Source organism: Sinocyclocheilus anshuiensis, unplaced genomic scaffold (assembly GCF_001515605.1).
Source record: "Sinocyclocheilus anshuiensis isolate Anshui unplaced genomic scaffold, SAMN03320099.WGS_v1.1 scaffold990, whole genome shotgun sequence".
Lineage (NCBI taxonomy): Eukaryota > Metazoa > Chordata > Actinopteri > Cypriniformes > Cyprinidae > Sinocyclocheilus > Sinocyclocheilus anshuiensis.
Genome location: NW_015539926.1, coordinates 1,394,132 through 1,407,512, shown reverse-complemented (window position 1 = coordinate 1,407,512; position 13,381 = coordinate 1,394,132). Strand labels below are relative to the sequence as shown.

The 13,381-nt window shown below is 35.2% G+C and overlaps 3 protein-coding genes across 3 annotated transcripts; all 3 read left to right on the top strand.

The window, feature by feature from the left end:
• Window positions 1-600: 600 nt before the first annotated feature.
• Window positions 601-4,366, top strand: LOC107686699 (polycystic kidney disease 1 like 1-like). The gene is made up of 11 exons (XM_016483794.1): window positions 601-631; window positions 1,733-1,807; window positions 1,933-1,998; window positions 2,130-2,303; window positions 2,404-2,481; window positions 2,604-2,746; window positions 2,833-2,953; window positions 3,049-3,172; window positions 3,257-3,449; window positions 3,962-4,018; window positions 4,107-4,366. Exons 1-11 carry the CDS (start codon window positions 622-624, stop codon window positions 4,353-4,355), a joined length of 1,290 nt encoding a protein of 429 aa, XP_016339280.1. The 5' UTR covers window positions 601-621; the 3' UTR covers window positions 4,356-4,366.
• Window positions 4,367-5,156: 790 nt separating this feature from the next.
• On the top strand, window positions 5,157-7,620 carry LOC107686724 (polycystic kidney disease 1 like 1-like). Its single transcript, XM_016483830.1, has 8 exons — window positions 5,157-5,394; window positions 5,471-5,587; window positions 5,676-5,827; window positions 5,907-6,007; window positions 6,189-6,384; window positions 6,898-7,027; window positions 7,122-7,228; window positions 7,332-7,620. Exons 1-8 carry the CDS (start codon window positions 5,194-5,196, stop codon window positions 7,618-7,620), a joined length of 1,293 nt encoding a protein of 430 aa, XP_016339316.1. The 5' UTR covers window positions 5,157-5,193.
• A 1,918-nt stretch (window positions 7,621-9,538) lies between these two features.
• On the top strand, window positions 9,539-13,370 carry LOC107686723 (polycystic kidney disease 1 like 1-like). Its single transcript, XM_016483829.1, has 11 exons — window positions 9,539-9,557; window positions 10,893-11,025; window positions 11,138-11,222; window positions 11,347-11,508; window positions 11,616-11,734; window positions 11,823-11,936; window positions 12,021-12,144; window positions 12,242-12,319; window positions 12,436-12,566; window positions 12,663-12,897; window positions 13,248-13,370. The coding sequence occupies exons 1-11, from the start codon at window positions 9,539-9,541 to the stop codon at window positions 13,368-13,370; spliced, it is 1,323 nt and encodes a 440-aa protein (XP_016339315.1).
• The last annotated feature ends 11 nt before the right edge of the window (window positions 13,371-13,381 follow it).

The following is a 13,381-nucleotide window of genomic DNA, read 5'->3' as shown; positions in this document are numbered from 1 at the left end:
CATTGTTAGAACCTTTAACATCCATAGAACCTAGAACCTTTCAATTGATCTTATAATGGAAAAAGGTTTGGGGAACCAAAAATGGATCTTTTCTGCAATCACCCTGAAAACACCAGTTTGGAACCTTTATTTTAAAGAAAGTAAACATCTAATATTTACCAAGTCATTTGTTTAGTTTGTGCTTTTGGATCAATTTGAAATTGATTGCTCTTGCTCTTTCTCTCAGTTCCGTTCTGCAGCAGTATGGATCTCGGTTTACCCTCCAAAATGGAGGAGAGCTTACATTTCTCCCAGCCTGCTGTGACACCCTACACCCCAGCCCATTTTACTGAGCCTTCCGTTCCAGTATCTCTAGCTCCTTATCTTTTATCTGATGATACTGACTTTACAGCCCCGGTTACACAAGATACTCTGACTTCAATAATACATAAAAAACACCATAATATTAGCGTACACACTCTAATTGAAAACCTCAGCACATACCACCATGCAGCATTTCCGACTATCGCGTCTTCACACCCCCCCTTCCTTCCATCCTTCCCCGGGGAAACAGAGTCGTCCGGGAGTCAGTGGGAGTATCCGGGGTCTTTACCAGCCTCAGATAAGGTGTCATTGACTGATATGACCTCAGGTGAGATACTGTGGTGAGAGTGACAGTAATCATGTCTTAAAGTCAGAATCATGTGAATTAATGAATTATGTAAACGTTTTTAGGATTACCTATAATAACAAAGCTGTTGTCTTTATGCTTTAAAACAAAATTAGCTCCGTACAGCATTGCTAGTTGATGTTTTCGATTACAATATAATGAGATTAGACGCCCTCTGGTGGTTGTTGTTTTTAGATAAAATGGGAAGAACACAGCTGAAGGCAAAAGCAATTTGTGGAGGAAAAAATATTTTATATAATAGATCAGTTATCTATCTCAATGAGAGCATTATGGCAACCTAATAATAATAATAATATACATTTTTTTATTTGGTCAGTTATAATCTTGCAGCACCAGGATTGCCACTGATTAATATAAAATAAAATAAAGCAATATTTAAAATTACTTTTAACTCCAATATTATTTCAGTATCATTGATACACCACCACAATAGTTTTTGTTTATATTTTGAATTAAGGTTTATGTTTTATATTTCTCATTTCACTTTAATTTTAAAGTGAAACTTTTAACCAATATTATGTCAGTATCATTGATACACCACCACAATAGTTTTTGTTTATATTTTGAATTAAAGTTTATGTTTTATATTTCTGATTTCACTTTAATTTTAAAGTGAAACTTTGAACCAATATTATTTCAGTATCATTGATACACCACAATAGTTTTTGTTTATATTTTGAATTAAGGTTTATGTTTTATATTTCTCATTTCACTTTAATTTTAAAGTGAAACTTTGAACCAATATTATTTCAGTATCATTGATACACCACAATAGTTTTTTGTTTATATTTTGAATTAAAGTTTATTTTTTATATTTCTGATTTTACTTTAATTTTAAAGGGAAATGTTGTTGTGTAACTAATTTTGTTGTGTAACTATTATTATTGTTTTAAATATGTCAGTATAGTTTTTATTAGTTTTAGTTATTTTAGTACTTTAAGTTAAATTACACAAACATGAGAAATGCTGCCTTGGCAACTAGCTGAAATAAAATTAAGTTTAAAGCAATTAAATAAATGGCAATAATAATAAATAAAATAACTTTGTGAGCTACATTTGCAGATTTTCATACTGAGGACATGATTTACACAGACGTTTATCAGGAGTCAATATCGGGCGATCATCTCTCCCTACCAGGTATTTTACAATTCAAGTAAACACACCTCCTGACTATACATCCTGAAATTAAGAATTTTATTATAATAAACAAACAGTATACTGAATAAGCATGTCGCTCATGAGATTTTTGGTGCTGTTTATAGAGTATGATTACTATAATTTTGGAATTGAAGAGGCTGATCCTGGTGTCCCAGTTGGCAGACCTACTGGTACATATTTTTATGTTCTGCATAAAAAAAACAATAATGATCTAATTGCTAGTATTTAAATGTTGTAGTGTATTTAACTGTGTCTTGTGTGTGTGTGTGTGTGTGTGTGTGTGTGTGTGTGTGTGTGTCAGGGACCAATTCATTGGGCTTTAGTTGGAATGTATCATTCCCTCACTCTTATGACAATGAGGGTGATAATCTGGTGGACCCCAGCCTTCATGGCCCGGCGGTGTCTGAGAAGACCCTGCTAGATCTGCACAGACAGCTCATTCATCACTCTGTGTTTGAGTCTTACACTCTCACAGGTACATCTCACAAGATTGAATTACATACACATTCCTAATCACTCATTTGACATATGGACTGTAAAAAAAAAAACCTTTGGTTGTCGTCTTTTCCCTTTAGGATTATCCTCTTCGGTTGTCACATTTAAACCCTTCATGCTTAAACCAAAGGGTCTTTATTTGCTTGAAGTGTCTGCAAGTGAGTTTTGGAAATTCAAAATGGAAATTCATTTTACAAACAAATAAATAAGGCATTAAATATTTGTGAAGTTTTTTTGGCCTAATGCTATTTGCATTTTTCTATTCTTTTTTCCCCTCCAGTTTCTGAGGAGCGGCTGCAAGGGAAAAGCCAGCTGTTCTTCCACACTCAAGCTGTTCCTGAGGGAATGAGCTGCCAAGTGCAGCCCAACACAGGCTATGAAATTCACACTTACTTCAGCATCTTCTGCTCCTCTGGAAAAGAGGTATTTGGTCTTATACTAGCTCCTTTCATTCATATTTTAAATTTTTCTTTGATCTGATCTTGATGCAATTGTGTTTCCGTGTTCAGGATCTCTTGTATGAATACAGTTTTAGTGTGGGCACCAGTCCTAGGAAACTCCTTTACGAAGGCAGGGATTTCCAACATTACTTTAGTCTTCCTAGTGGAGATCCTAATGACGATTACAAAGGTACAAAGATTTAACAATGAAGCAGACTTTATTATAATCTCACACAAACAAGCTACATCTTATCTCAGAAACCCTCTTCTGTTTTCCCCGCACAGTCACAATCTATATCGAAATGAAGAACAGATTTGGAGCAACGACCAAACCATGTCCTGTGAAAGTGACTGTTCTTCCCAGCTTTCAGAGAAACTCATCCTCTCAGCTCAACCCTGATCACGAACTGTGCGGACACAATGGAATTATGCAGGAAATTAATTCTCACATCTTTATCTGATGTATTTAATGGTCTTTTATTATGTTTTCCAGGTACATGTATGGAGTGGGTAACCTAACCGGTCTGAGTAAGATCGGAAGCAGCAGAGACATCATCAACTACATCTCTCTTTTGATAGCGGTGCTGAACCGCTTGAGTCTGGATGCAGATTCCTCTGTCCAGCTTCTGACGCTCACACGCACTTCCATCATTACAGCAGCCTGTCAGCTGTCCATCACTGACAAGGTCTTAACTAGACAAAGCCACTGTATTTTAGATTCTATAATTGAGATTTCTAATAAAAACAATATTTAAAAAGACTTTTAACCATGTATTATTTTAGCATAATTGATATTTATTATAATTTTGCTAATATTTTGAATTAGGTTATATTTTTATATTTAGTTTTTACTTTAATTAAATACATTTTTAACTATTATGTTGTGTGATTTTTGTCATTTTTATGAGTTTTAGTTTTTTCTCAAATATTTCTATATATTTTTATTTATTAGTTTTATTAGTTTATTTTGTTTTAGCTAATTTACTACTAATTTAGTACTTGTTTTAAACTAAACAAAAATGAGAAATGTTGTCTTGGCAGCTAGCTGACAGTGAAGTGTTTTACATATATAAAATAATATATATTAGAATTTTTTTAGTTAAAGTTTATTTTATTTCAAGTAATGATTTTTGTATTTATTTTTGTTTTTTGATGGTTTTAGTAACTATAATAACCCATAATTTTTTTTTTTTTTTAGGGAATGTTATTTGAAATCATTTACAGGCTTACCGATCTGATAAGAGTCTCCAGTCAAGTAAGAACTTAAATTTAATTTCAGTTTCAGTTTGTAAAGTTTCATACATTTTGCTCATTATTTTTCATCTATCTTATATCTGATTTAGGTGACATTTTACTGTGCCAAACAAGTAATTCAGCATGTTCAACACATCGCATCCCTCTCACATGAGTCCAAGCCTCCAGCAGGCCATATCCTGGACACTGGGATGGTGAAAGCACTGGTATCTCTCCTGTCTGGTGTGTTGGAGGCTCCAGTGCTCTCTTTCAGACCAGGACACCAACTCACAAACAAAGTGCTTTACACCATCACTGATTTAGTACTGGTAGGAGAAGCATCCCTGATGATATGTTGATATGTTAGTTTACAAAATCACATGACATTAGCATGCCCTGCTGATATCTTTTCTGATTGAGAAGTTAAAAATCAACAGAAATTGTTTTATGAATTAAGTCCTTCAGATTGTCCAGATCACAATGCATCTCGTGATCAGTTCATTTCTGCATTATATTTGCTGAATGAAATCCAATGCTTGTTTTTGTTTTATTTAAAATGTAATTTTGGGATGCCGATTCCAAAAATAGTGTTGTGTTCTAGCACATGGCACTTTAATGTTTGCGTCATTTTTGGTTTTCGACAACCATTTGTAAGGTGAAGAAGTCTTGTATTATTCCTTAATCACCAGAAAAGCTGCCACAAAAACACGATTCATATCTTCCACTGAGCCAGGTTACAACTATTTGTTTAATTCTCAACCAATTTTTTATGAATGATTCTGAAGACATTATTTTATGCCTAATTCTGATTAAAAGGTTAGAATTATGGCCAGTGACAGAAGAAAAGGCAAACATGAACCAGACATTTTCTGCTACATCTGTGGGTATCATACAAGCAAAAAGTGACAGAAAATTACATATTTAGTGAAAAAAGCTTATTCATGGACGTGTTTATGTAAAGTTTTTTCAATAAATTGAAAATTTGAACATATTTTTCCACTCCTTTGCAGATTATAAATTCAGTGATACATTTTAAATACTTCGAAACTTTTGACATTTGCCTGCTTTTGTTATTGTATTTCAGTCTTATTTTGATTTAAACCGATGCCTTCTGACATTCTGTGATATTACACTTGTACATTTTGATCGTAGGAGCGTTTGCTGTCCAGCAATGTCTGGCAGTACAATGTGAACACCATGTTCATGGAAGTGTTAGCCTGGAAGGATGAGCGGTCTCATTCTGTGGTGAAAACATTTGGGCTCACTGCGTTCCACCTCACTGACTTTCTGGAGATGCAATTTCAGCAATGGAGCAGAAACAGCCAGCACAAGCCCTGCGTCATTACCTGGCTCACAGTGTACAGGCAGAGCCCATACCGCTGGTCCAGACACGTGCAGGTACACTAGAAATGCATGGCTGAGTTTGAAAAAACATGTGGAGCAAATTGCATACTAATTTAATGCAACATTACAGCTCAGAGGAGAGACAGCAGACATTCGGCTCTACAACTGCACCACTAGGAAGGAAATCAAAGTCCGACATCTATCCACACCAGTTACTATTGAATTTCAGAGGAAAGAGGAGACAAATGTAGATACTTTCTACTGCTTGATCACTAATGATACCTAATTGTTTTCCTCTATTTGTTTACCCTGATTTGTGTTTATCTTTGTTCCAGCAGAGTCCACACGCACGGTTCACTCTTCTGCACGGTCAGGTGAACACTCATCAGTTCAACATAACGTCACAGACCCTTCAGAGAGCTCTTCAGATCACTGTGCAGTTTAACAGGCCAGCTGAACGCCCCTTTCCCATCCTGCTGCTGCTTAGGTGAGGACACCGATGCATTTCAGTGATAGTCTTCAGTGTTTTAGTCATCCTGACTATTAACTATAACATCTTTTTACAGGATGTATGAGCAGCCAACACCTAATCTATACAACAAACAGAACATATATCACTGGAAAGGACAGACGGCTCACATCTTCCTCCCTCAATCCTATTTACATGGTTTGGTGAAACATTTTAGTCCATGCATTGTTTCCCCATACATCCAAACATTTTACAAAAATTAAAATAAAACATGATATAAAATAATAAATAATATATATATATATATATACGTTATTTTTACACATGGTTTTAACTGATCAAATTATGTCAGCAATTAATTTCACCTCTTTATCTCCAGCTGCTGGTTCTGTGTACCTGAGGCTTCTCAATGCAGACTATAATAAAAGCCCTAGCAACAAGTACATCGCCAGAGCTGTGAACTACACACTTCGCATTGAGTCTGTGGAGTGTTTGTCCTGGGATGGTGTGAAAGAGTGGAAGCCCAGTGGCTGTTTTCCTCATGGTGGGCTTTCCGCAGACAAGATCTACTGCAGGTACAGATTATTACACAATAAATGCTCCACCTAGTGGTAAAACGAAAATTTAATGGATTTTTAAAATCTTGTATAGTTACCTCAAATGTTTTAGTAATTGCTTCAGGGTCTTACATATAGGTTTGAAATTAATTCTTAATATAGTGTTGCTCAATATCAATTACTGTGTCAGTCATTTGCTCTGTAGGCCAATATTGTCTGACACCATGCACTAATAAAAAACACTAAACGTGTTTGATGGGTTTTCTCCTTTTTTCAGTTGCAAGCACCTGGCATCATTTGCAGTATCACATGAGAACATCATAAGCAGCTACAACTCTGCAGATGTTTCACGATTTATCCAGTACACCTGCAATGCCTCTCTCCACATTTATCAGATCTGAATATGGTTGTTTTCCAATGTACACTTACAGATATTTTCTTCTTGTCTCGCAGCTCCGAAACCAACTACATACTGATCATTTTTTCCGTAACATTCCTGGCTCTCTATGTGGTGGTGTTGGTCATCTGTAGGAAGGCTGATGTTTCCATACAGAAAACTACAGGCTCATTTCTGCTACCAGAAAACAACCCCTCAGACCAGTTTCTCTATGCTGTCACCATAGACACAGGATTGAGATCTAGAACCAGAATGACAGCAAAGGTATTAATCATTGTCACGGGGAATGAAAGTAAAATCCTTATCAGAGACCATTGCTGCATGAATTTCTGAATCTTTGTTTATACAATATTGGCAGGTCCATATTGTTCTGTATGGAGATAAAGGTGTCTCTCAAACCAGGGAACTCAGCAGCTCTGACTCCAAACTCTTTACATGCAACTCAAGGAATACCTTTATTCTCAGGTAAATGCTCATTTCGCATATTTATCATTTTTGAGGCAGTACAGTCAACTGTTAACTTAAACCTAATGTAATTGTCATAATGTAACCTTTATTATTTCTCCAGTTTCCCAGAGAGTCTGGGTCGAGTATGGAAGGTGCATCTTTGGCATGATAATGGAGGTTCATCTCCCAGATGGTATCTGAGCCATGTGGTGGTCAAAGACCTGGTGCAGGGGTCCTGCTGGTTCTTCCTGGGCCAGTGCTGGCTGGCAGTGGATGAGGGAGATGGAAGGGTGGAGAGGAGTTTAGTTGCTTCTGAATGCAGCCTGACATTTAAACAGGTGAACCCTTATGTTGTTAGTGATATACAGCTGGTTGAATATGGCTATAGATTTGTGTCTGTGCAGGGATAGTTCACCCAAAAATAAAAATTCTGTCATCATTTACTCACCCTCATGTCATTCCAAACCTGTATGCATTTCATTCTTCTGCTGAACACAGAAAAGAATGTTGATAACAGTTTCGGTTCCCATTTACTTCCATTGTATTTTTTGTCCATATATGGAAGTCAGTGGGAACTGAATCTGTTTAGTTAGCATTCTTCAAAATATATATATATATATATTTGTGTGTGTGTGTGTGTGTGTGTTCTGCAAAACAAAGAAAGTCAGGTTTGGAACACCATATGATAAGAGTGAATAAATGATGACAGTATTTTTATTTTTCTAGGACAAAGTCTAGGACAAATCTTTTTAATTTGACAACAGTGCTCAATTTGAATTTAAAATGTGTTTAAATGCATTTAAATAACACTCTTTAAAAATGTGTTTACCATTATTTGTTACAACAACATGTTTGTTTATCCATTCAATGATCATTTCTGACATTTTTAGTTAAAATTCTTAACGTTTCACCTTACGATTGTTAAAAAATTAATACAATTGATTCATATATTTCATATACAATTTATTTTGAGTTCTATATTTGCTTACCACTTATTTTGTTACAACAACATTTTTGTTTATTTATCCATTTAATAATAATTTCTGCCATTTTTTAAAAAGCTGTAATTTTGGCACTAATTTTTTTTTTTTACTTAAATATTGCTTAAATCTTTAAGGCAGCAATTAAACTTTCAGAAAATTGAGCTTTGCCATCACCGGAATAAATTAAACACAGATAGAAAAAATAGAACACAGCTATTTTAAATTGTAATAATATTTAACAAATATTTATTTTTATTTATATTTTTAAGATTTTATTTATATCTATATTTTACTGTATTTTGACCGTATAACTGCAGCCTGCTGTTGCCTCTTCTTCTTCTATTTCTTCTTTATATTCTTCAAATATTAAGGTAGAAAAAGCTTAAAGGTTTAAAGGATTTTAATTGCATTCCCTACTGGCCTGCACAATACAAAAACACAAAGATTAATGAATGATGTAATCTGTCATACGTAAAAAAACATTTTTTTTCTTTGAATATGTCTTTGTGTTTTTCCTTCTATGTATCTGCAAAAGTTCCTGTATTTGAAACTCACAGAATACCTGGAGGACCGTCACCCGTGGCTGTCTGTGTACAGTCGTCCGTCTTTCAGCCCTCACACACACACTCAGCGTTGGAGTGTGTGCCTGCTGCTCCTGCAGGGCTACATGTGTGTCAGCGCAGTGCTTGTAAATCTTTTGGAAGAACAGGTGTTCAACACAGAAATCAATACATGCCAACAAATACTGTTGTGATTTTGTTGATTTTACTTTCATATTCACGATATTGAGACATGTCTTTGTTGTTTTCTACTCTACACCAATGGGTAGTGTTTTGTAGAGATGGGGCTTATTGGTGTTTCACCAGTTTCCATGGTAACAGGCCTGTGCAGTGCTCTGGCTGTGCTGCCGGTGGGGGGTCTGGTGTCCCTGGTGTTTCGTGTCAGCAAGGTCAGAATTCCCAGGCTGCCTGAAATTGTCCCTCAGTTTCTTCTTGCTACACAATTAAACGTTAGAGCTACTGCATGCATTCATTCAGACAATTTGTATTTATTATGTATGATATATTTAGTTATTGTACCTATATATTACTGTTATTTGATCTGTTTTAGACCACATCCAGTAGTGTGTCCGGAGAGCAGTATAAGGTCAAGGTGCCTGATGTCTACTCTGTAGAAGGCATGTTTTTATGCATTTTCCTCTTTTGTTATCATGTGTCAGTCTACTCATTATTCAAAACAGTTTCTATTGGTTTGTCTGTTTCACAGATCACCATGATGCACTTCTGATAAATTATTGTGCATCGTATTTGTCCTGGAATACAGTTTCCCAATGGACTCAAGGATCATGGAAAACAGATTACAAGGTATAATGTACAGATCAGCTAAATATGCTTCCTTTATATGCTCATTTAAATAAGCTTGACATTGAAATGATTTTAGTCTACATTACTAAAGACAGTGCAAATGGTGTGTTGCTCAGGATTGGAAAACCTCCGATTCAGCGTGTGTGTCAAAACTGCAAGAGGACCCTGATGCCATCTTAGAGATTGTGGAAGACTCCATGTCTGGTGTCAACAGCAGATCACATGACAAATGCAAATGGAATAAGTCTGAACTGAAATCACACACCGCTGCAGGTTTGCAAACTCATTAGTTAAAAATTATATTACAATTATTTTATAGTAAGAATGCTATATGGTTATGTATTTATATTTTTAAAGCAATTATAGTTATTAAAAATAAATAAATACATTTTTATTTAATTATAACAATATATTTGTTTAAATTAAGTTTGTGGTCAGTAAGATTTTCATTTAAAGAAATAGACATTAACAGTAAAGACATTAATATTGTTACAGCTGTCACGATTTCTAGATGTTTCTTGAGCACATAGTCAGCAAATTACACTCTAAAAAATGCTGGGTTAAATATAACCCAGCGCTGGGTTAAAAAGGGACAAACCCAGCTATTGGGTTGTTTTGACCCAGTGGTTGGGTTCAAAACAACCCAACCGCTGGGTCAAAACAACCTAATAGCTGGGTTTGTCCCTTTTTAACCCAGCGCTGGGTTATATTTAATATATTTAATATATTTTTTAGAGTGTAGAATGATTTCTGAAGGATAATGTTACAACTAAGTAACTAAGAGTTATGGAATAAATTACATTTTAAAATACATTAAAATAGAAAACTGTCATTTTAAATTTGAATAGTATTTCACAATATTACTGCTTTTACTGTATTTTGATCAAATACATTCAGCCTTAATGAGCATAAGATACTTCAGTGTCACTTTACAGCAAGGTTCCATTTGTTATCATCAGTTAACCTCATTACTAAAGAAAAACTAAGAATGAAAATTCTTATACATCATAAATACAATTATACATTATTAAAATAAAACGTTGCATGTCGTCATATTATTTAATGGACCTGAGCTAACATGAACTGACAATGAACATTGTCAAACTAACGTTAACAAAAATGAATAAATACTGTAACAATTGTATTGCTCATTCTTAGTTAATACATTAACAAATCTTAACAAATGGGACCTTATTGTAAAATGTTACAGAGACTTCTTTTAAGCATATTAAAAACCTTACTGACCCTAAGCTCTTGGACTGAAGTGTATGGAAAAGGATAATTTATGAACATTTTTAAAAATCTCTTTTCTCTGTTCTCTGTCTTTTTTTTCAGGCATCCTAGAGAACCGGCAGGTTTGTGGTGGTAGAATCCAAAGTCTTCGATCCTGGTGTTATTATGTGGGCTGGAGCCTCTGCTTGTCTCTTTCTCTTACGTGCTTCATCATCGCAGGAACTCTTGGAGTAAAGTGAGTGATCGTTTTGTTAGTACTATATTCTGTTGAAGCTTGAATATTACTCGGGCACAATATTTGTTTTCCAAATATATGAAAATTAGGATTTAAATTTGTTACCCTACAGGTTCGACAAAACAAAGACTCTTCTTTGGGCTCATTCTGTGTTCTTTTCTCTTGTCTGCTGTGGCTTTGTACTGCATCCAGCAATGGTAAATCATCTTGATCCCGCACACAGATCTGTATATGGTTTCAATTTAATATTTGGCCCACATTTCCTGGATCTTAAAATAAAAATAAAAACCTGACATATGCTAATTTTATTTCCTCATACAGATACTCATAACTGCTATCACAGTGTCTCTGCTGCTTCGAAAGAAGCCAGACTGGTTCCACAGTCTAAGTGTAAAAGAGCCTGTCACTGAATTATTGAGACACAGGGACCAAAAACTTGAGAATGTCTTTGTTAGCAAATACCAGCAATCCCATTTTGAAAAGGTAAAATCATTTCTATCACAGTGATACATCTACATCAGAGAAGTTAAGATTGAGTAATAAAACCTGAAATCAAGTTTGCATCTATTCTGCATGATGTTGATGTGCAGACGCTCGCTGCCCGTCAGAGAGCCAGGTATTTGCGTCTGGTGCAGCCACCAAATTCAAGAGAGTTGAAGTGTGTGAGAGGCCAGATGAAGAAACAGACTCTCCTTCGCAAAACCGCAAGGTCTTAGTATTTGATCAGCCTCAATTCGTACTTTTTTTCTTATATCCTTTTACATTTGACTCTCAAAATTACACTTTTGCTTCAACAGGGATTTGACGTTTCACCTAATCATGCTGTTGACAGTTCTGTTCGTGACCTATGGAAAGTCTGACAATGACTACAAGTACCATTTGAATCAAGCTATCAAATCTCATTTCACAACGTAAATACCAGACATTCTTAAATAACTACATTACATTAAATGATATTATTACTACAATTGCTAACAATGTTTTCTTATAAACAGGAGTCTGCAAAATTCATTTCACTCCATCCAAAAACATGACGATTGGTGGAACTGGACAACAACCGCTTTCCTTGAGAGATTATATGACAGTGCCATCTGCTATGATAAAAGAGTAGAAAATGAAGTACATTTTTAATGATTTAGTTGACATCTGTTGCTATTTTAAACAAGATTTAAGTGGCTTTGCAAAGAATACGGCTTACTATGTGTTGCTTTAACAGACTTTCAGCGGTCCTTTTTCTCTTATTGGGAGTCCAGTCATAAGAAAGATCAAGAGCACATATAACTCGTCATGCCAGGTAAATCATCAACACTGACTGTTCTACAGTAAAAAAAAATAATTTCTTGTGAAGACACATTAAATGTATACACACAACACTTTTGACAGGCTAATATTTCTTTTCTCAATGCACAGATCTTGAATTTGTTGGGCAAGCACAATATTAAATGCTCTGATAACCAGTCTGTGGAAAAGAGACACTCACTTTGTGGGAAACTTGGGTGTTATGAGGGAGAAAGTGTGAGTGTGAGCCTTGGAAAAACAAGGTCAGATAAACCGTTGATTAATCTGATATATCCAATATTATGTATCTTGTATTATGTGCAATATATAAAGAATATGTGTTCCACTGCTAAAAATAGGTCCAAAGCAATCAAGTCAATTAAAAAGCTTCTGGATACTGGCTGGATGACTCCTTTCACCCAAATTGTGATGGTCCAGTTTATCCTGTACAATGGGCCCAGTAACCTCTTCACGGCAGTCACTATTCTAGTAGAGCAAACCTCAACAGGAGCTCTGATGCCCTCTGCAAGCATACAGTCCACTAGACTCTACCATTTCCCAGCTGCCCTTGACTACAGTGTTATGACCTGTGAGGTGAGCATCTTATTACAGTCCAGACACATGTTTGACAGCACAGTAGCTGAGCTGATAACATTAAAGGGATAGTTAACCCAAAAATGAAAATTCTGTCATCATTTACTCACCCCTATGTTGTTCCAAACCTGTATGCGTTTCTTTCATCTGTTGAACACAAAAGAAGATAAGCTGATGAATGTTGGTAACCAAACAGTTTATGTAGCCATTGACTTCCATAGTATTTTTTCAAGATTTTTTGGTTCAAGATTTTTAATTTATTACATCTATATTTATTTACATATGTTTAAATGTATTATATTGTAAATATATTTAACTTATTTTTCTTCTCTGTGTCTTTTTACTTCTAGCTTCTTTTCCTTTTATTCACCCTGCTTCATATGTATCGGCAAATATATGTTATGACTCAAAGAGAATGGCTTTACTGGAGAAACCTTTGGAGCTGGCTTGAGGTGACATTACACTCTTTCTAGACATGCATTTT